The sequence below is a fragment of the Arvicanthis niloticus genome, chromosome 13 (genome assembly GCF_011762505.2).
Source record: "Arvicanthis niloticus isolate mArvNil1 chromosome 13, mArvNil1.pat.X, whole genome shotgun sequence".
Classification (NCBI taxonomy): Eukaryota; Metazoa; Chordata; class Mammalia; order Rodentia; family Muridae; genus Arvicanthis; species Arvicanthis niloticus.
The window spans coordinates 55,040,976-55,063,367 of record NC_047670.1 but is presented as its reverse complement, the minus strand read 5'-3'; the positions used below and the strand labels follow the sequence as shown (position 1 = coordinate 55,063,367).

General features: G+C 53.6%; 1 protein-coding gene and 1 long non-coding RNA gene across 2 annotated transcripts in view; one reads left to right on the top strand and one right to left on the bottom strand.

The window, feature by feature from the left end:
• Nucleotides 1-3,960: 3,960 nt before the first annotated feature.
• Nucleotides 3,961-12,912, bottom strand: LOC143434121 (uncharacterized). The gene is made up of 2 exons (XR_013103377.1): nt 12,436-12,912; nt 3,961-6,154 (listed from the first exon to the last, which is right to left on the bottom strand). It is a non-coding gene; the product is annotated as an uncharacterized LOC143434121 (long non-coding RNA).
• Nucleotides 9,846-22,392, top strand: part of Pdgfb (platelet derived growth factor subunit B) — an 18,945-nt gene continuing 6,398 nt past the window's right edge. Inside the window, exons 1-3 of the mRNA XM_034516005.2 lie at nt 9,846-10,900; nt 19,254-19,350; nt 21,388-21,477. Of these exons, the coding sequence (XP_034371896.1) occupies nt 10,838-10,900; nt 19,254-19,350; nt 21,388-21,477 (250 nt within the window). The 5' untranslated portion in view covers nt 9,846-10,837. The remainder of the gene's footprint in view (nt 10,901-19,253; nt 19,351-21,387; nt 21,478-22,392) is intronic.

The window sequence follows — 22,392 nt, the reverse complement described above, 5'->3', positions numbered from 1 at the left end:
TGGAGAGTCCAAGCCCCACTCCCACCCGACAAGGCATAGAGAACTGCTTGGCCCAGTTGTCCTGGAAATAGGGAAGGGAACCAGAACTTTCGGTAGACTTGCTCTGTACCCTGGTGTGTGACAGGCAGGGGGAGGGGACCTGGTGATGCTCAGAGCTTGGTCCTGCCTCCCTTCAGCTCCCTGGCTCAGACAGGGCCTTGAAAATGAAGCCACTCCCCTCAAAAGCCTTATGAGGACTCAGGAGGGTCTGGTGGTGGCGCACATCGCTCTTAAGCTTTTCCCAGCAGGGCCTTCACTCGGAGAGGTCCGTGGGTACCACGCTGCCCTCGTGCAGCCCGCAACCCTGCCCTGGGTGGCTCTGAGGCTGCTCGCTGCTCCTCTTGATTTCACAGGGTGAGTCACGTTATCATGTTCGCAGGGCTGAGTAACCACCTGAGTTATTTATACCCAGGCTAAGCAGGCTTCCTTCCCTCCTCCCAGAGCCCGGCTGGCCAGAGGATGGGTGGGGGTGGGGAGGAACCTGGAAGGGGGAAGGGGCCTGGAAGGAGGCAGCTGAGGCACCCCCACATCCCCTCCCCTGAGTCGCCACCCCCATAAAACCACCCAAAAATAGCCATGACTGTCCCAGCACAACAGGATGGGCCGGACCTATGGCATCGATGCATAGGGTGACAAGGGATTGGGGAGGGGGGAATTCCTCTCCTGAACGAGTCACCCGTCTGGAAAAATAAAGAAGGAAAAAGCTGAAAATTTTTTCCTTCCATCAAAACAGGAAGGAGCTGGGGTGGCGGGAGATGAAGGGGAGATGAGTGGGGGTTGAGGTGTTATTCTCCAGCCTGAGGTGGTCTTCCGGGATTAGAAGACCTTCTCTGCCTGCACACAGTGACCCACCAGTCAGCCTGGCCCCCCTGGGTGTTTCTCATGGGCCATTTCTGGGTGTTTTGATCTGACTTCTTCTCAACCCTTACAGTGATGTACACAGACCCAAGTCCCACTCCCACTGTGTGTGACACACTTAACTCGCCCAGCACACCCCAAATATCTTCTACATGGGAGAGTATTTCATCTAGAGAAGAAAGATCTGTCTTTCTGGCAGGGTGTGGTGGTGAAGGCCTGAAGTCCAAGGAATCAGTCAGTTGAGGCAGGAGGGTCAGGAATTTGAGGGTAGTCTTGGCTATGCAGCTAGACTGTCACACACACACCCCCCCCCAACCTAAAACAAAACAACAGCAAAAACAAAACATATTTTTTGAGACAGGGTGACACTGGCTGGCTTGTTACTTATTATTAGACTAGGCTGGCTTCAGACTCAGATCTGCCTGTCTGCTGAGTGATAAGATTAAACACATATACCACGGTGTAGCCCTGGCTGGCCTGGAACTCACCATGTTGACCAAACTGGCCTTGAAATCAGAGAAATCTACTTGCCTCTGCCTCCTAGGTGCTCAGATTAAAGGTGTAACAAGTCTTATTTATTAAAGATTTATTTCAATTTTAGTTTTGTGTATGTGAATACACACACACACACACACACACACACACACACACACACACACAGTACAGGTGCCGTCAGAGGCCATAAAGGATCCTTGGATCCTGTGGAACTGGAGGTGCAGCAGTTGCTGGCTGCTCAGCATGGGTCCTGGAACACAGCTCTGGCCCTATGACTTTTAACCACTGAAACATCTCTCCTCCTGCCTATTTTAATTGTTTTTTTTTTTTTTTTTTTTTTTTTTTTTTTTTTTTTTTAAGATTTCTATATATGAGTGCTCTATTTACAAGTGTGAATGCAAATGACAGAAGATATCAGATCCCATTACAGATGGTTATGAGCCATCATGTGGGTGCTGGGAATTGAACCTCTAGAAGAGTAGCCATTGCTCTTAACCACTAAGCCAGCTGTCCACACCACTCTTTTCCCCTCCCATCACCGCCTTGGGAATCCTGGCAGTCCAAGTCTAGGCAGCAGAGACTCTCCCAGGAGCTGCATTCCCTCCCTCAGGCTATCTTCTCATCCGTCACTGGATTGTGGTCATTCTTGTGTAGCTTTCTGAAAGCTGCTATGAAGCCTGTCAGTGAAGCCTGCGGTCCTTGGTGGAGGGCGGGGAGCACTGTTCCCTTCTGCATACTCCAGTGCTGCTCACAAGCCTTCACTCACTACACTAACCCAACACCATCACCTAATGGGGCTGGCTTCAGAACAGGACAAACCCAGGCGACACGGTTGGGACCTGGGGAGTGCTGCTCATGAAGGCGGTCCCAGAGAGCTCCAGGCACAAGGAGAGCCAAGGGGGAGAGAGAGAGAGAGAGAGCGAGAGAGAGAGAGAGAGAGAGAGAGAGAGAGAGAGAGAGAGGAGTAAAGCCATCTTTCAGAGACTCCAGCTCCCTTCTGTGGCCACTGATGTCTCACCGTGGCTTGGTGGCTCTGGCAGGGTGTGCTGGCTGGCTGGGATGCATCTTCATCCAAGGAGTTGTGTACTCCCCAGGCTGGATGTTACTGAGACCACTGGTCACCCCACTGGACCAACCTCTATTACAAAACTGCTACCCAAGGAAAGTTGGACAACCATCCAAATCTGTCTGTCTTCCTGGGTCTGTAACGACCACCACCCCCAGCCATCAGGACAAAGCAGAGAGCTCTGAGGGGTGAGCCTGCAGTGTCGTAGCCAATCTTTCTGAGGAAACCGTATGGTACTACGCTCCTGGCACTCACACCATGTCCGCATCCCCCACATCCTACAGAGGAAAGAACTGAGGCCTTTGGCATTGATCCTCCAAGCCAGGATTGTATTTCCCTGTCTGGTCAACAAGGATAATATACTTTCCCCACATGGCTGGGCAGCTGAGAGTGATCATGTCTGAATGTAAAGCATGTATAATTAGTGTACTTTCCTGAGTGTAGAGGTTCACACCTGTACTCTCAAGCTTGGGAGGCAGAGGCAGGTTAATTCCACGTTTGAGAACACCTGAGCTACACAGTAAGTTCCAGGCCATTCTGGGCTGTATACTTCCAGACTGCAAGACTACATACCCCAAACCACTGCTCCCAAAATAAAACACAAGCACAGCGGCCCCTGCCTTTAATCCCAGCATTGGGAAGTGAAAGCAAAAGCGGAGAGATTTCCAAGGTCTCCCAGCTCCACAGTGAGTTAGATGCTAGTAGGGGATACGTTGTTTTAATTGTATTTATGTATACAGGTGCTCTGTCTGTCTCAAACCAACCTACTTACCTAAAAAGTGAAATCAAATTTTCTTTAAAATCAAACAAACAAAAAAATTTCAGGAAGGGCACAGTGGTGAATATCTTTAATCCCACACTTGAGGAACTGAGGAAGCAGAAGCAGGAAATCTGTGAGTTCAAGACCAGCCTGGGCTACAGAGTAAAAGTCTGTCACTGGAAAAAGGAAAGACAAAAGAAAGGAAAAAGAATGAAAGGAGGTGGGGGTGATGGGGTAAGGGTGTAACATCTGAAATGTAAATAAAATATCCAATAAAAATTTTTAAAAAAAGAATAAAAGGAGGGAAGGAGGAAAAGAGATGAGAGACAAGATGTGAGAGAGAGACTGACAGACTTACTTTATTTTTTTTTAAGATTTATTTATTCATTTAATACATGAGTACACTGTTGCTGTCTTCAGACACACCAGAAGAAGGCATCGGATCCCATTATAGATGGTTGTGAGCCACCATGTGGTTGCTGGGAATTGAACTCAGGAAGAGCAGTGAGTGCTTTTAACTGCTGAGCCATCTCTCCAGCCCACAGACTTACTTTATAGGCTGGAGAGATGGCTCCAGTTAAGAGTGCTTACTGTTCTTGCAGAGTTCAGTTCCTAGCACCTGCAAGCTCGTGGCTTACCACTGCCTTAACTCCAGCTCCTGGGAATCTGATGCCTCTGACCTTCGAGGGGACAAGCATACACTCAAGTGCACACTCACACACTTTAAAAAGATAAACACAAATTTCTGGAAAAGGATCCCTTTACTTGCTCATTCACTGCACATACAAGGGAGAGGTACAGAGACAGTCTATAAAAGTGGGTGGGGGAGGGCAGAGCCCAGGGGGACAGGCAGTGCCCAGGAGGACAGGCAGTGCCCAGGGGGACAGGCAGTGCCCAGGCAGACACGCAGTGGTAGGGGTGTGTTTTTCTCTTTGTCTCCTGGCAGGTGAATAGGCAGAGGTCAGGGCATAGTCTGCATCTTGGCTTGAGAGCCTTGAGAGGCCTTGGTGTCCCCACCTGTGAGAACACCCTGCTCTTGTCGGCTCTGTGTACCTTAGCTGAGTGACCGTTCAGAGGATTCAGGGCAAGCTGCCTGCTGAGCACTGGGCCACAGAGTGTGCGCCTTTGAGGGGAAATTGGTGACTTTTATGTTGTAGTAAACTTCCTGCTCTGTTCACAGGCCACCACAGTCCAAATATGTCTATCAAGCAAGCTGGTACCCCAGCAAGAAGGGCTGCCTGTGACCAGCCTGTGCCCCCTCCCTCCTGCTCCATCCCTTCCAGAATGCTCAGGCAGGGCTGAACTGAAACTGACTTACAGCAGGCTGGCTCACCCATTCCCAGAGCACAGCTTCTCCTGGTGCCTCTAACAATTCTTCCCTGGGTGAGGTAGGTCCTGGAATATTCTGAATCGTTGGCTTTTCACCTCCGGCCCTAACAGGTCCCCTGCATGGAGCTCCTGTGTTTTCTGTACGCCACAACACACCAAAGCTGGGCTGTTTTGATCCAAGCAACAGGAGACACAATAGAACAGGGAGATAGGCTCAGGTTAGACCATCAGTGCTATGTCCTTGCTGGGTGATACTGGGTAAGCCTTAAGCCTCTCTGAGCCTTAGTTTCCCCTTCCCTCAGAGTGAATTCCAACAGCAGCCTCCCCAGAAGCTCAGGGAGGATGATACAGCCATCTGCTTGTCCTTGCTTTCAAGGGGTGTGACTGTCCTATGCCTGCTGTGAGCAAGAAACAGCACTGCAGCTGAGGCAGCCATGACAGAGGCCCCAAGAGTGCCTCTGGGCTGATCTGAGCCTGGCAGGGGTCTTCTCCATGAGAACCAACCTTTGTCCATTCCAGTAAGAGGGTAGTAGGTGGGTCCCCTCCCAGCCATCTGGCTGAGCTGTGACATCCAAGGACGCTGCTCTTTCCAGCCCTTTCCAGGTAGGCAAATCCAAGTTGCTGGTCCAAACATCCACATCCTCTTCCTTGTCTGGAGCCTGATGGATCTAAAAATGTTACGGCTCTGCCTGGTGAGGTAAACAAACACTGGCTTCCCTTGCCCTGTGTACCTGATAGGGCAAGGAAGCAGGGTGGGCTCCCGTGAGCAGCCTGGACTTACAGTCCATGGGTCTGTTTTTCCTGGGCTTTCCCTAAGAGTCAGAGCACAGGGGCCAGAGCCTTGTGGAGTAAGAGGTTATCTCTCCAGCAGGCCTAGGGTCCTACATGAGGACAAGCCACTCAGTTCTGAAGGCCTAGGAGTCTGCCAGCCTTGGGCTGTTTTCCTAACTCTGGTTTCGGGGTTTGGAGGTAGTTGTGTGCACACACGTACCTTGTAGTACTGTAAAGGCCAACATTTGCACAGTGTTCCCACTGCTTAAAACACTGGCGTGTGTGAAGTCATTCAAACCAGTGAGGGGTTACTACTTTACTACTGATACCCACAGCTACAGAGGAGTTCATTGAAGCTCAGAAAGGTTAAGTAATTTTCCCAAGGTCACACAGCTAGTAAGCAGTCCAGGCAGTCTCTCACTGGGGGTCCTTTTTGGCTTCTCTGAGCCTCTCGTCTGTAAAATCAGAGTGTGTGGTAGCATCTCTCCCCATCTGGCAGCTCTGAGGTGAACAGAACCGTGAGGAGGACTGATGGGTCCACCATGGGTCTCTTCCCCAGTTAGGCAGAGGGTGTCGTTACATGTCCCAGGGCTTGAGCACAAGGTCACCTGTGGCAGAGAAAAAGCAGTCCTGCCAGGGACTGTTGATGCTGGAGACACAGGGATGGGCCCCGGGAAGAAACCACCTCTTTCTTTCCCTGGCATCTTCTAGCTTCAGCCAGGCCTTGGGCAACCACACCCAGGTGCAGCTGGTTCAGTTTCTGTCAACTTGAGGTAAGCTGGCTATCATCTGGGAAGAGGGACCCTCAGCTGAGAAGACGCTTCCATCACATTGGCCTGTGGGGCATATTCCTGATTACTGTTTAATGTGGGGGGGACCCAGCCTACGGTGGCTGGTGCCATCCTAGAGCAGTAGGCCTGGGATGTATAAGAAAGGTAGCTGAGCAGGCCACGGGGGAGCAAGCCAGTCAGCACTGTGCTTCCGTGGTCTCTGCTTCAATTCTTGCCTTGAGTTCCAGCCCTGACTTCCTTCAGTGATGGAGTGTGATCAGGGTGTGGAAGGCAAACAAAGCCCTTCTTCCCCATATTGCTTTTGGTCATGGTGTTTCATCAAAGCAACGGAAACCAAACTAAGGCAGAGCATTTCAATGGAGGAGGGCCGAGACTACTCTAAACAGTTGGACCAGTCCCCTTCTTGGGCAAACCTACCCCAGCACTCAGAGGTCTAACACACACACCATTTTCTTTCCCATTCAGCTCTTATGGGTCAGAATGTGGGGTGGAGAGCTGTCGGAGTGAGGGCCCCACTCCAAGGCCTCATCCCACTTCTAGCCTGACCTGACAGGAGAATCTTATTCCTTCCTGACTCTAGCAGAGAATTCAGGCCAGACACATCCAGATCCACCATTGTAACCATGAGAGGGCAGGAAGCACCCCAGACTCTGTGCTTCAGTTCTGCACCATGCTACCTTTTAGGAAGGTGCTGTCTCTGCACAAGCTGGCCAGAGATGGCAGGAACAAACAGGCACAATGTCTGCGTATTTATTTACTGTACCAGCAGGTACTTACCAAGCAACTGTTGCATGCTGGGAGCCAAAGCCCCCATTCATTCTCAACTTAGTTTAGTGCTGACACAAGAGTAATGTCCAGACAACTCTGTGGGGGTGTTAACAGAGAACCTGGTGCAAGTACCAAGCCTGACAGGCTTCCTGGAAGAGGTGCCTGCTATGTCAATCCTGGTAGGAGGAGGGAAGAGGCTCCCCTGCAAAGAGGTGCAAGAGAGGCTCTCCCAGCATACACCTCAGCATCTGCAGTCCCTGTTGCCTCTTCTGCCCCTGTCCTGTTGGTTTTTTTTTTTTTTTTTTTAAACATTTTTACTTTGTAACTTGGGTGGGAGGCAGTCCCTATAGAGGTCAGAAGAAGCCAGATCTCTCAGAGCTGCAGTGAGGCTTTTATGGCCTTTCCACAGTGGGTTCTGAGAACTGAACTTGGTGAGCCATCTCTTCAGCCCTTGTGCATACATGTCCTGTCACCTTAACCTGAATATAGACATTAATGTAACTGTCTGCATACACAGAGTTAAAGGTCTCTCATTCAGGTCCTGGGATTGGTCTCCTTACCCATTCCATTTCTTAAATGCTTTACCTAAGGCCTACACATAGTAGGTGCTCAAGACTCTGCTTTGAACAACCCTGCCCCACCCTTCACATCTGTCCTGTGTGCATGTCCTGAGGGCATGGAACAGATGATAAATTCCTTCAGGAACACCATCTTTCATTGGACAGAACACCTAGATGTGTACTCCTGCATGACACTCACAGAAGCACTGTGCAAAAAACCTTACTGGGGGCTAGAGAGATAGGTCACTGGTTAATAGAAGTTGCAGCTCTTCCAGAGGACTGGGGCTCAATTCCCAGCACCTACCGTGGTGGCTCACAACCAACCATAATTTCAGTCCCAGTGGATCTGACGCCCTCTTCTGGTCTCTGTGGGTACTGCATGCATATAATGCACAGAGATACACACAGACAAAATACTAATACATGCAAATCAATCAATAATAAATTATGAGCCCAAGTTGTGGCTTCATAAATTACTGGAACTGTGTGATCTGGTCCAAGTTGCTCAGTCCCTATGTGCTCCAGTCTCCACACTGGTAAGACAAAACTAACATATCTTATGGAAGCACCAAGGGTGCACAGGGTTAGCTAGTTGGTGGCCCTATCACTGTACTTACAGACAAGAACACAGGGCAAGAGCAAGGCCAAAGCTCACCATCTGGAGGAAGTACTTTTAAATATCTAAGTCTTTTAACATGGGATCAAGTGTGTTGAATTATTTCCATCCAACCAGGGCTTTCTGTCATCTTGTCCCATCTGTCTGTCCTGGATGATGGTCCTATGAAGGAGCCTGTTTTGTGTGCTTCCCACCACTTGTGAGGAGGGCAAACCCCTTTCACTGAACCAAGGTACAACCAACTTCAGTTAAAAACGAAGTTCACGTATGTGTGTGTGTTGTGTGTGCATGCGTGCACATGTGTGCAGGTGACTGGAAAACCTCTGGTATTATCCTTAGAAACACTGCCCACCTCCTTTGAGACAATGTCTCTCATTGGCCTGAAGCTTATGGACTGGTCTAGACTGGCTGGCCAGCAAGCACTAGTTTCCACCTCCCCAATACTGAGATTACAAGTGTGTGCCACTATGCTTGACTGTTTACATGAGTTCTGGGGAGTGGACTCAGCTCCTCATGTAAGCATTTCACCAACTGGGGGTCTCCCCAGGTCCCCAACCCAACCTATGAGCCCATCGTCACAAAGATGGCAAACACTTCCAGCCCCCTATCATTTTCCCACGCTCCTCTGAAATTCCTCTTTTCCTCCAATCGTGTCTCCCAGTTACAGAAGAGCAAATCAAGGTACCACTGGAGAGCTTAACCTTCCCAGAGGTCACCTGCCCTAGGCTACCTCTCAGCCACTGGGCCACTCTGCTAGCTGGTCATTTGGAAAAGCGAGTACCTGGAGCCATGTGTAAAGAGGTCTGGGTCCAGGGCCATGAGAGGCAACATTACCACACAGTGGATATGGGGTTGCAGACCAAGGGGAGATGACAGGCAGCAGAAGTGAATGAGAGCAAGGTGCCCTAAAGGCAGCAGGCATTGCAGTGAGCCTGCCGGTCTTGTGGTGGGTGCTGGGCTGGCAAGCGTGCTTGCGTGTGACTGTGTTACTGTGACAGTGTGACTGCTGAAGGCAGGGACACAGCAGTTCCCTGAGCTGGGGGTGGAAGTCGTTAACTGTGAGAGTGCTGGTGTGGGTGGGTAGCCTCTGGGCCTGGAACTGGGGGGCAGAGAGGGGTAGTAAACACCCTGGTGAAGTGACAGAGAGCATCCTGGGAGGATGCTGCAGGGCTGGGGGGGGGAGGGAGTTGGTTGTGTGACTTTGCAGTTCAACGACTCAAATTCAGCTTATGCTGGCATGGCAGCGCCTGCTGTGTGCCAGGCAACAAGCAAGGAGAAGCAGACATGGCTTGTAGCTGAAGGGCTTCCACTGTGGGTTTAGAGCTTCAACCTTGGGTCTGGTGTGTGGCGGGATGCTTTCTGATCATTCTGACATTTAATTCACATGACACTCCCGTCCCCCACTTAGAGAATGTACGGTGAATCACAGAAGGAAAGTGACTTGCCCAAGGTGACCCAGCTATTCAACTAGACTCAATGGAATCTAAGCTGCCAGGCTGCAGATGTCTGGTTCTGAGGTTCAGGGGCCACACTCTTGGTCTTGGGTCTGGCCCTGCAGACATGCCCCTAAACACTGTGCTGAGGGGTGGGGCCACGGTCCACCTTCAGTTCTTGATAAGGGGCTAGATTCACAGTTAGAGGGGCTGGATGGCTATCAGAGACCCCTCAAACAGCAGTCTTTCGCCTGAGGACCTTCCTTGGCTCCTGCCCCCTCCCGGCGCTGACTCGAGGCCAGGAGAGGAAAGGCTGTCTCCACCCACCTCTTGCACTCTCCCTTCTCCTTTATAAAGGCCGGAACAGCTGAAGGGTGGCAACTTCTCCTGCAGCCGGGAGCAGCCTGCCTGCCTCCCCCGCTGCCTCCCTGAGGGCTTCCCTCCGGCCGCCAGCGCCCATCTTTCTCCAGAGAGATATTTTGCGCACAAACACACACGCGCAAACGGGAAAGGAGGAAAAAAAAAAAAAAAAGCCCACCCTCTAGCTTCGTTGCAACGAGAAAGCCGGAGCAACTGCAGCTCAAAACCCGCAGAGGACGCCCAGAGTGGCCAGCGAGTGGGTAGATAGACTGACCCGCGCCGCGTCCACCTGTCGGTCCGGGCCGGCCCAGCGCTCAGTGGGCGCGCCGCGCGCTCGGAGCAGCCGTGCCCGCCGCTTGGGCCCAGCGCCAGGGCGCACACGCTCCCGCCCCGCCACCCGGCCCGGGCGGGAGTTTGCACCTCTCCCTGCCCGGGTGTTTGGGCCGCCGCTGCAAAGCCAACTTTGGAAAAAGTTTTTTTTTGGAGACTTGGGCTTGGAGGTCCCCAGCCCTGCGCTTTCTGATCTGGGGGGCATATCCAGAAAATGTTGCAAAAAAGCTAAGCCAGCGGGCAGGGGAACACGCCTTTAGCGGGCGAGTGAAGACGAACCATCGGCTGTCGTGTTCCTTTTCCTCTCAGAGGTTGGAGTCCCCTGCGCGCCCCCACACGGCTAGACGCCTTGGCTGGTTCGCGACGCAGCCCCCAGACCGTGGATGCTCGCGTGGGCTCGGGATCCGCCCAGGTAGCGGCTTTGGACCCCGGTCCCTTGTCCAGGTCCTCCCCAGCCCCCCAGCGACGGAGCCGGGGCCGGGGGCGGCGGCGCCCGGGGGCCATGCGGGTGAGCCGCGGCGGAGGCTGCAGTGGCCTGAGCGCCTGATCGCCGCGGACCCGAGCGGAGCCCACCCTCCTCCCCAGCCCCCCACCCTGGCCGCGGGGGCGGCGCGCTCCGTCTACGCGTCCGGGGCCCCGTGGGGCCGGGCCCGGAGTCGGCATGAATCGCTGCTGGGCGCTCTTCCTGCCTCTCTGCTGCTACCTGCGTCTGGTCAGCGCCGAGGTGAGTTGCGACGGCGGCTGGGGCTGGATCCTTCCCTGATTGCCCCAGCCCCCATGCCTGGCCGCCCCCTCCTCTCCCTGCGGTGAACTTTGGAGCCTTGCAGCGCGTGAGCCAGGCGCCGGGCACTGGGTGGCCCCAAGGGCTGGGAGGCCAGGTCCGGGGTGCTGGACTCATGGAGAGGAGGCAGCGGTGGGTTTCCAGTGGACCAATCTATATCCCTAAAGCTTTTAGCGTCCTAGAAGGTGTGTGTTGCCCTGCCCCCTGCCTCAGGAGGTAGTACTCTTAAGCTCCTTCCCGGTTAAGGGGGAAAGGTGAAGTGTTATCTAGGGTACTTAAGGCATCGAGACCTCCTGAGGCCACCTTAGAACCTGCCTGGGCTTTGGTTCTGCCCAGGACCCGGCCTGCCCTAGAAGTGTGCGCCCTCGGAACTCAGGATATCCAGAGACCTTTGGCGAGGGTTTTGGTCCCACCCTAGCTTCTGCACTGAGCTAGGGTGGGCACCTTGGGGTCATGCTGGACGGTCCAAAAGCACCTTGTATCTTGACGCAGGGGGCCGAAAGACAGAGAGTGGGAGACAGACAGACACTAGAGACAGGCAGACACTAGAGACAGGCAGACACACGGTAGGTTCAGACGCTTGGAGTAGAGACAGGACTGGAGGTGGAGCGCGGGGGGGGGGGGGGGGTGTTCTGAAGGAATCCGGCCCCCGGGGCGGTGTATGTCTGAGGCCCAGCCGTACCTGCGCCCGCACCCTGCGAGAGGAAGCACCTCTCTCCCCCGCAAGCAGGGTGCGGAGCGCACGCCTGCAGAAGCCTAGCTGCAAGGGCGGTAGGGTATGGAAACGTCTGCGGGGAACGATCAGGTCGGATCAGTGCCCCTACCCCTCCCAGCCTCACGTAGCAGTGAGTTGGCAAGTCTACCGGGAATCCAGGTGGGAAGGGGGCGGGGCAGGGGGAGGCGCGAGCCAGAGCGAGGCTAGGGCCAGGAAAGCGGATTGTCCCGGTCCCGTCCCGCCTCCTCCCGCGGAGGTCTAGACCCTACACCTAGTCGACTGCCCGCCGGGCCAGCCCGATCGCCCGCAGCCAAGCGCAGGGGAGAGGCGGCAGGAAAGGGGTTAAGGCGGAGGGTTCCGAGGCCGCAGCCCGACCTTGGGCCGCAGCCAGCGCAGGTTGTTTTGACCACGGAGGAGCCGTCGCCGTCTCCTTTTGTTCTTGGGGCTCCTCGAGGGCTGCCGGCCGCCCGCCCTGGGGGCCCCGCCCTTCCGCGGCTGCCCCCCGCGGCCTGAGCCCGAAAGAGAGCAAGCAGGGCTTGGCCCGGCCGCTGCAGGCCGATCGGCACCCCCTCCCCTCTTCGTTAGCAGCCCCCCGGGCCGCGGCCAGCTGTTGGGGAGGGGGACGCCGGGAGGCCCCAGCTGCCGCCTCGCCGCGCCTCAGGGACCTGGAGGCTGGCCCGGTGCCAGGGCGTCCTGAGAACCGCGGCACCCCGCGGCTGCTCTCTGCAGCCCACCCCGCCCGGCCCCCGACTCGCTCACTCACCCCACGCATGCACACTCCTGGCCGGAGGCGATGCTCCGCTCCCGCGGGCGGGCGCGCAGAGCGACGGGCACGCACTAAGGCGGCCAGGTCGCGCGCCCGCCGCCACGCCCGTGCACACGCGGGACACACGCGCACGCGGCTCGAGTACACGTGCGCTTACACACCCACGCACGCACACAGGCACGCACAGTCCCTCTGTACACTCAGCGCCAGGTGCCCGCCCCCACGCAACAGGTGGGCCTTCAGTGCGCCCTGGCACTTCACCGCCTCTGTAGTCACCCCATTTCCTTCCTGGGGGGTCTGAGAAGGGGGGGGACGACTCCAGATCCTGATCTGGACTCCGCAGCACGCATTTTTGGCCTGTTTAGAGTAGCTTAGCAACCCTCAAACTTTACCCCTCTGTAACTACCCCACGTGGCTGACAGTGATGTTGGTGTGACCCTGGAGACCCTTGAGTGCAGGATAGCCAGGCATTTTTCCTTTCAAATGAGTAGCCATTTGATGTTTCAAGACATAGGGACGCCACCTACCTGCTGAGTGTGTCATCCACAACCTCCCTTGGTTAATCCTGGCAGGGGTATGGAGCCCTCCTTATGGGCGCTGCTGGCTATATAACATCTGGATGAGATTTCTCTTACCATTCCAGCTTCTCCCAGTAGCACTCTACCAGTCGCATGAGTATTTGCATTTAGGGTTGAGGCTGCTGCTCAGAAATCCAGCCCCGTTCCTATATAGGCTACTGGGATCCCAATTACACTGTGTTTTGCAGTTGTCAAAGGTCTTTCCTGATAAGCTTGGGAGTGTTAGACTGAATGGAGACCAGCTTAGGCAAGCTCCAAATAACCAATGTAGGGAGACACAAGGAAGGCTTGCCTCTCTGGGCAACCCTGTAGTTGCCTGTGTTTTACATGGAGGCTTAAGGGTTGGAAGCTTGCTGGTAGCACTGGAGGAAACTCGGAACAGGCTGCTGAGGCCCATCTCCATCAGCTGAACTGGCTTCCCAGAAGGTGACTGTCATGTGACTATCTGGCTGCCTCAGCACCCTTCTGCCGGGAAGGAGTGGAGCCCCCCCCCCAAGTTAACAACCACCCCCCATCTCCTTCTGGCTTGCTAATGTCCGCTTGCTAGAATCCCCCTGCCCGGAAATGTGAAAGTCAAGGTGAGAGAGAGAGATTCTGGAGGCCCTAGTACCAGAGCCAGGCAGTGTGTGTGTAAGGTGTTTGCCTGGGGTTCATGATGCTCTCCCTCTTTCCGATGTCCTTTTTGTGATTATATTTTCTTTCAGGGTACACTATGTATGTGGGCGTGGTCCCTTGATTGATCTCCCTACTCACCACCTCTAGAATTATAGGTGTGCACAGCCCTGCCTGACTATGACAGCTTTTCAAGTTTGGGTTTATTTAAGTGTTTAGTACCTGCTTCCTTCCATGAACTGCAAACAGCAGGGAGATTTTTGTCCTGGTTCCCTGGTGTTAGTATGGTGCTTGTGGCCTGAACAATCACTGATAAGTACAAAAAGAATGTGACAGTTACTGGGTCCAGGCCAGCAGTGCCTTTTTTGTTTGTTTGTCTGTTTATTGGGTTTTTGAGACAGGGTTTTTCTGTGTAGACTTGGCTGTCTTGAGACTGTCTGTAGACCAGGCTGGCCTTGAGCTCAGAGATCCTTCTGCCTCTGTCTCCCAAGTGCTAGGATTAAACACTGTCCCCACCACCCAGCTCTGAGGCCCTTAATTAACATGGCCTCAGTGAACCCTACCCCTACCCTCAAGACTAAAATATACTCTTCTATCTTGGGACCTGGACTGTCAGCGGGGAGAAAGGAAGTGGAAAGGTACAGAAGGAGAAGCAGGCTGGGCCTCAGTTTCTCCTAACTAAAATACGGAGCAGATTGGACTTGGTTAGTGTTAGGCACAATAGGGGAGTTGGCTCCTCCTGAGTTGAGGTGAGGACAGTGATGCAGTGTGCCACAGGGTGGCACATCCCGCAGACAGGGCCTTCCCTTCCAGCTTCCACATTTTTCTCTTGCTGGGCTGCAGGAAGAGGGAGAGGCTGAGCAAGAGAAAGGCCTCCGTGCTGTACCCAGAGAGGACTTCTCCAAAGAACTTCTTTGCCATCTCATCTAAATAAGGCCTGAGACGCAAGCAGGCAAGCAGGCAGGCCCTAGGAGGCTTCGTCAGCTTCTGCCTCTGCCAGCCACAGACAACGCCCGGGTGCTGGGCAGAGAGCCCGTCTCCCTCGATGCAGAGGCAGCAGGCTGTGGGGCTGTAGAGAGAGTGTCTCTGTTTCTGTCTCTCTCTGTCTCTCTGTCTTATCTGTCTGTCTGTCTGTCTGTCTGTCTCTCTCTCTCTCTCTCTCTCTCTCTCTCTGTGTGTGTGTGTGTGTGTCTGTGTCTGTGTGTTTGCGCATGCACACGTGTGCCCAGGTGGAGGGTGGAGTCCAATCCCTTTTGATCTGTCAGCCTGTCTGGGAGCAGGTAACTCACCTGGCTTCACTCTTGCTGGCTTGCTGGTGCCTCCTGCAGCTGGCTTTTGGGGGTGGGGCAGGAAGGAGCCTTTCTCTGGGCTGCCAGGCTGGCTTGGCCCCACCTGCTTCTATCCCACACCCGTGCCCTACCAGGAGCCCCAGGCCTGAGATCTGGGGCAGCTTCTTCAGGTTGTCAGGTTTCCTTTCCTATGTATGGAGGTGATCAATGGGTGCCCACCTCGAGGCCTCCAGAACCTATGGCAGAAAAATCAGGCTTAAGCAGCTCCATATTGAGGGTTGGGGGTGGGGGGGAGGACTGTTACACACAGACACATGAACTCTGTCTGCAAACAGGTGCTTCTGAGTATCTCCAGAGCACTGCATCCTGGAGTGGACCTCTGGCTGTTAACACCCCCGGACCCGGAAGAGACCCACCAGCCCACAGGGCACCTGGTGGTGTCAGTGTGGTGCTAGGTGCCATTTCCTGTGGCCTTGCGTGGGGGATAGTGCAAAGTCACACCCCGGGAGGACAGCAGCTCTCCACCCACCTGTCACCATCTTTGAAAATGTTCTGAGCATCTGGTCCAGGACACTGCCATTTGCTGGCCTCGTGGGAGCCATGTGAGAAAATTGCTCAGCTCGTGAAGTGCCTTTTACTTGGGACTGCTCTGCTGTGTACAGTTACAGGAATCCCCACTTAAAGGGCAAATAAGAATCCCTTGTTTCCCTTTTAGTGGTACTGGGGACTGAACCCAGGACCTCACAGTTGCTAGGCAGTAGCTCTACCCCTGAGCTCTACCCTCAAGTCTTTCTTTCCTTTGTTTTTATCCTGTAACAGGGATTAAAAACAAAGTTTCCCAGGCTGGCCTCAAATTTATAATCCTCTGCCTCATCCTTCTAAGTAGCTGGGATTAAATGCCTGTGCTATTATGTCTAGCTGAAAGTAAGGTTTTTATGGTAGGATCCATTCTGAGCACCCTGTTTTTCCCTACACGGGGAGTCCTGGCTTTTTGTCTGCTGTGGGTTTCTCACCTCTGACTTTGGGGCTATTTGGGGCGAGTGATTATGTAGCCTGTGTGACATCCTGTGTACTGTGGGATGTTGAATAGTAAGTACCTCTGCCTCCACCCACGGTGCCAGTAGCCTGTCCCTAGGCATGGCCACTAAAAATGTCTTCAGATGGTGTCAATGTCCCCTGAGAGTGCCATCACTGTAACTGAGACTATTGCTGTAAAACAAGATGGGACAGAGAAGCCACAGGGGTCTCAAATGATGCTGGGAGTAAAGACATCAGAACAGAGAGCAGGCATGCTTGAACTGTCCCTGAAGAGGGCCGGGAGAGGTTAGGCATGCTATGGCTTGGGAGGAGCCCACTCTGCCATTGGCTAGTCATCTAGCCCTGTGGCTGTATATTAATTTTCCTAAGCCTTGGTTTTTCCATCTGGAAGATGGACCTAAAGATAACGTAGGCCCCAGGACTGTACTTTGTGCAGCATTATGTGCAGTCAGTGTCTGGCATGAGAGATTGCACCCGAGAGACCCTGCAGAGCAAGGGACAGTCCTTCACATATTTTACCACTATTTATTGAGCACCAACTGAGTGCTTTTCCCGCCTCTACAGTCTCTACCTGAGGTCTTACCCCACTCAGCCTCTGGGGATGAATGGGTTGAGGATTGGGATGTCTGCTAGGTCTGTCCAGGGCTCAGTACGCTTTATCTCACTGGCAACTCCGACTCTCCCTCCACAAACACTTCTCATCCCCTTGGACAACAAGCCACCTTACACAGCCTGGTTCTGGCTCTCCTCGGCTCCTCTGTCAACCCCAGGCAGAATTAGAACGGGATCAAATGTTTTCTAACTAGATTCATAGATAAGAGGCCAGACCAGAGCTAGGCAGTGGCCAGCTCGAGGTCACACAGCAGCGAGGTAGCAGTGTGAAGCATGGAATCTAAATCTCTTGAATACAGTTCTGAGTTTGTTAAAACTCAGGGCCTTCGCTGCACTTGCACCAGACCAGCCTCTGGCCATCTGTCCTGCACATCTCTGGCCAACTGTGAAGCTGCCATAGACATTATTGGACACCAAGTCCCTGCCCTGCTCCCTAACCTGTCCATTCAACCTCTAACATCCCTAGGATAGCAAGCAGGTTTACAAACTCCATGACTGAACAAAGTGACCTCGGGGTGCTGAGTGAAGTCTCAGGGAGCCAGATTTCAAGGTGTTCCCCCCTCCCCACCCCCCCATCCCCAGCCTGTCTCTTCTAGTTCCTAGGTTGACTTGGGGGACCAGAGGTAGGCATAACTGAACCCCTGCAGAGGTTTTCCTAAACATCAGACCAGTGTCCAAACTTTTTTGTCTTGTTTTTGGTTTTGGTGACAGAGTTGCCCAGGCTAGCCTGGAACTTCTGGGCTCAGAAGATCTTCCTGCTCTGCATGGTGGTTCACATTATTAGTCTCAGCATGCAGTAATAAAGGGAGTCAGATTGTTGAGTTCAAGGCTATCGTGGTCTGTATCAAGTTTGAGGCCAACCAGACAGCGACGTAAGACCATGTCTCAGAAGAGCAAAACCAAACTCTCTTAGATTTTCTGCTGCTGTGATAAAACACCACGGCCAAAAGCAACTTGCGGGGGTGGGGGGGTGGGGTGGGGAGGTTCTATTTTAGTTTACAGTTCTACACCACGGGCCATCAGTGAGGGAAGACAGGACAGGAACCTGGAAGCAGGAATGGAAGGACGACAGGCCGTGAAGGAGAGTTACATACCGGTTTATGCCTCATGGTTTGACGGCTGGCTTTCTTATGGCACTGAGCTCTGCCAGTGCAGGAGTGGCAGCACCCCTGGTGATCTGGATCTTCTCACATCAATAAGTCAATCAGTCAATCAATGAATCAAGAAAATAGGCCACAGGCTTGCTCACAGGCCAATCTGATGGGGGCATTTTCTTAATTGAGATTCCCTCTTCACAACTGACTCTCTCTTGTGTCAGACTGACATAAAACCAGCCAACCCACAAACAAACATCTTCCTCTTCTTGCCTCAGACTCCAGGATAGCTTGGGACTGCAGGTGGGCGCCTGGGCATCATGCACCTGGCCTCTCAACAAGTGTCTGAGACACATAGCTTTTGAAGAGATCCCTCCCTGCCAGCAGCTGGCCAGGGCAGGAGCCTCTATTCCACTGTAGACAGGGAGAGAACAGTGCCCCACACACAACTGTGCTATTACTCCAAGCTCCGGTCCCAGGTTGGTTCAGTGAACATAGGCAGGGCTTTTTCCCTTCTCAGTCCAAGGAAACTGAGGCACAAGGTAGTTTAGTTCTCTCAGAGTTTCTCTCAGGTCACAGGCTTGTGGTTTTATCACAAGCCTGTGTGTGTATATGTATGTGTGTGTGTGGGGGGGGGGGAGACATGGTATGGTATCTTGCTGCTTTCCTTTGCCCCTTATTGCTAGGACATTTCCCACTCCCCTCTGCCCTCACCTTTCCCTTGGGGTCCTTGGCACCAAGCCCTTGAGACTCCTGTGACTGTGGAGATGTTCCAGCTGTATGCGTGTGATTGTGGCACCTGCGGTTTCCCTGGAGGAAGCTGGCTCATCGTGAGGCCTGTTAAGGTTCTAACTAAGTTTCAAGTGTTTGGTGACAGGCCAGAGGGGCTCTAAAAATAGAGTTTGGTTGGGCATGGGGCATGGGTAAGCTTTCAGGCTTCCCGTTGGGCCTGAGGATTCCCTTATTTCCTCTTTGGCAAAGACTAAGTCAGTAGCACTGGGATACATGGCCTTCGGAGACCACACAACTCCGCAAACATTCTAAAGCACCTTTTGGGCTGGGGGCTAGAGTCCACACTTCACTGTCATTGAGTGAAGCTCACACTGGGTTTGGGGGCCCTGGACAAAGACTGTTACCTGCTTCCGCCTCTGCTTTTTTTTTTTTTTTTTTCCTTTTCATCTGTGATATGGTGATATGGTGATAATTAGGTCAGTGTGTGTGTATGCTTGCTTACACGAATGCTCCTGGGAATAAATTTTAGCTACCAGGTGTGGAGGGAACAGGAGAGAGAAATGAGATTGTTGGAATTTCTCCAGGACCTGAAGGGGGAGGGACAAGCCTGGATACTGTGGAGGGTTGGGGTAGAGTGTCCCACACTGCTCTGAGCTGTTCAGGCCGTTGGTCCTCAATGCTCCTGGTTCAGCCTCTGATCTCACCTGCCCTAGCCTTACTTACTGTCTATTTGTTGGAGATGGTGGGGTGGGGGATGGGAGCCTTGTAGGAACTTCGTGTAAGAGAAAGCATGTGGTTGGCAAGAGAGCCGTGGTAAACCTTTACCCCAGTTTATTCAGTTCCTGGTGTCTGCCCGACAGGGGGATCCCATTCCTGAGGAACTCTATGAAATGCTGAGTGACCACTCCATCCGCTCCTTTGATGACCTTCAGCGCCTGCTGCACAGAGCCTCCGTAGGTAAATCGGACCCTCCTCCAGAACCTCAGCCTCTACTGAAGGCCTGGCCACACCTACTACCCAGGGCAGGGCAGAGTAGGCAGACTGGTTGGTACCTGGGATGTGGGGTGGGGCAGAAACAGCACCCACATGTGGCTTTGGTTTGGTTCAGAGGGTGGGGTTCCTGGAGCAGATTGGGCAGGGACAGAGTACTCAGGGCACGCACTAAGCACCTATCCTGATGTAGACCCAGCTCAAGAGGGTAGGGAGCTATCTTCCTGCACCTCTGGCCCAGAGCCTGGTCTCTAAGGTCTCCTGGGGACACCTAGCTTGAATCAGCTGGCAGCCCTGCCCATGCCCAAGAGTGTGCTGGGCCAGTGGGCACGTGCTTGGTGGCATACACGTGGCGGGTCGGCAGGCTGGGTTGGGAATGTATTTATAAATGCTGTCTTCAGGGCAAATTCCATTCTATTCTAACCTCTGGCCTGGTCCCTGGAGCCCTGTTCGTCACCCCCCCCACACACACACCCACCCCCACCCCCACCCCCCCACCCCCCCCACCCCCCCCGCACCCGCAGGCCCTTGTCCCTCTGGGGTCCTGTCTCTTTGTCACTTTGTAACCCTTGCCCAGACGCTATCTACGGGGGAACAGCATTTCCTGCCTTTGTTTCCTCTCTCCGTTGGGCCCCTGGCTCCTTCTCAAAAGCATTCCCGGGCCCTTTCAATACCGCCAGGGCTGGGGGTGGTAAGGCAGGCAGGAGGGGGCCCCAGCTGGGCCCACCTATTGTTCACCAGGGCCCCCACCCGATGTCTCCCACCCGTGCCCCGGCTGGCCAACTCTGGCCACACAATGGGGCAACTTCCAAATTTAGCTTTCTTGCTGTTTCTTTCCAAGGCCCAGCTCAGGCAGCCCCTCCACACCCCTGGTGGGGGTCGGGATCTTGGATGTTCGGTTTTCAATAGCAGGCCTGTTTCGAGGCAACATGTGGCTTATTTTTTCCTAATCAACTTAACCTTTCCACAAAGCACATCTCTCCCCATCTCCTCCCTACTGGGACATTCCAGAGATGGCAGGGAAAAAGGAAGAGAATAAGGGACAGACAGACAGGCTGACATGGTCAACACCGGCGGGCTGGACGGAAGCAGACCAGTCGGTGGTGATCTCTGAAGGGTTTTTGTCAAACAGCATCCCCCAGGATCCTAGGTGGGGTGGCAGCTGGCAGAAGCCTTTCTCTTTGATGGGGCCGGTGGGTTGGGGAAGATAGCTAAGCCCCGGGTGCCATAAGGAGGTGGCAGAGTCATTTCCTGCAAATCATTTGCTGTCCCTCACCATTGAGAGACAAAAGGGCTTTCCATCTTCAAGATCAAGTTCAAGGCCTTCTTGCCACCCTGATAGTAGCCAGTCTTGGGGCAGTGTCAGTGTGGCATGGTGATGTCACCAAGGAGAGCTGGGAGCACTGAGAAGAAAGGACTTCGGCTTAGAGAAGGGAGTTGTGAAGGGTCTGAGAAGTCCAGGATAAAAGCCGAGGAAAGCCAACCTCCTATAGCTGGTGCAGGCCCTCCTCCCACCCCCTTCCCTCTCCACCCTTTTTCTCCAGACCAGTAGGGCCATTGTCAAGGCTCCAGAAGGCTGTGCTGGGCTGCTGGGCTGCTGGCCCCAAGGGGATTCTGGGAATTTCCCCATTCAGCACTTCCTATGGGAACGCTTTGGAGGGCACTGGGAACTGGCCTCCAGTGCTCTGGGTCCTGCTCCACCCTGGAGGCTGAGGAGGGTTCTCTGACAGTAGCAGAGGGGAAGGGTTATTTTTAACTTCATTAACATGAAGTTCTGGCCAAAAATGGGGCTAAAAACACAGAGTAAGGCTGGAGGCCTCTCAAAGATGCAGTTAGACCCCACCAATCCCCCTGAGCCATGGGGCTGGCTCAAGGCTTTGCCTGGTTGCCTCTTCAGAGCCAGGAACCTCAAATTTAGAGGATGCTAAGGGTGGGGCCTCAGTGTAGTGTAGAGAAGCCGTCCTTGACCTGGGCCAGCACATCTGACTATGCTTTCCTTTGCAGATGAAGATGGGGCTGAGCTGGACTTGAACATGACCCGAGCACACTCTGGAGTCGAGTCAGAGAGCTCATCTCGAGGGAGGAGGAGCCTAGGTAAAGCTGAGGGTCCATAGCTGTCGATCAAAGGTGGGATCCAGGGAAGAAAAACTAGGGTACACCACCATCCTGGATTGGGAGCTATCTCCAAAATCCATTCCCCACTGTTAGGGCTGAATGAGGGGTGTAGCTGTCTTGGAGATTGAACTACCATGCCCTCTACCCCATGTTGTGCTTTTAAAACAGTGGTTTGGGTCTTTCTGGTTTTGAAACAGGGTTTTACTCCATAGCCTTGGCTTTGTGAACTAGACTGGTCTGGAATGCAGACATCTGCCTGCCCGCCTGCCTCCGCTTTTATGCTCATTACGTCTTCTCTGTAGCCTTGGAATAGACATGGCTAACCCCACTCCACAGGCCTGGAAACCAGGGTGGAGAAACTGGAATGGAAGGACTGAGGTCATAGGGCTTGCTTGGCATAATTGAAACCAGGGTCTGTCCACTACAGCCCATGGCTGCATAGTGGCCCAATGCAGAACCCAGCAGGGTTCAGAACTACAGATTGCTCCTTAGCAGAGACCAAGCTAGTATATCTGTCAGCCCTAGAGAAGACTTCTGGGGTGAAGCAGGTGGCCATGTACAGTTTCCAAGTCACTGGAGATGTGGCTGGCAGAGCCTACAGGCCACCTCTCCACCTGTGAGCCTTTCCCTGTAGGTGACTGAGGACTTGATGTCGACCTCACCCAATAGCTCTGTTGTTAATCTCATTTCACAGATTAGGCTTTGAAGGAAAGGGCCACATACGAATATACCAGTGGGGATGAAGAGATAGATGGCTCAGAGGATAGGAGCACTGGCTGCTCTTCCAGAAGACCTGGGTTCTGTTTCCATGGCAGCAAAGGATGATCTGTAACTCCTCTTCCACGGATCTGACTCCCTTACACATGCAGTCAAAACACCAATCAATGTACTTAA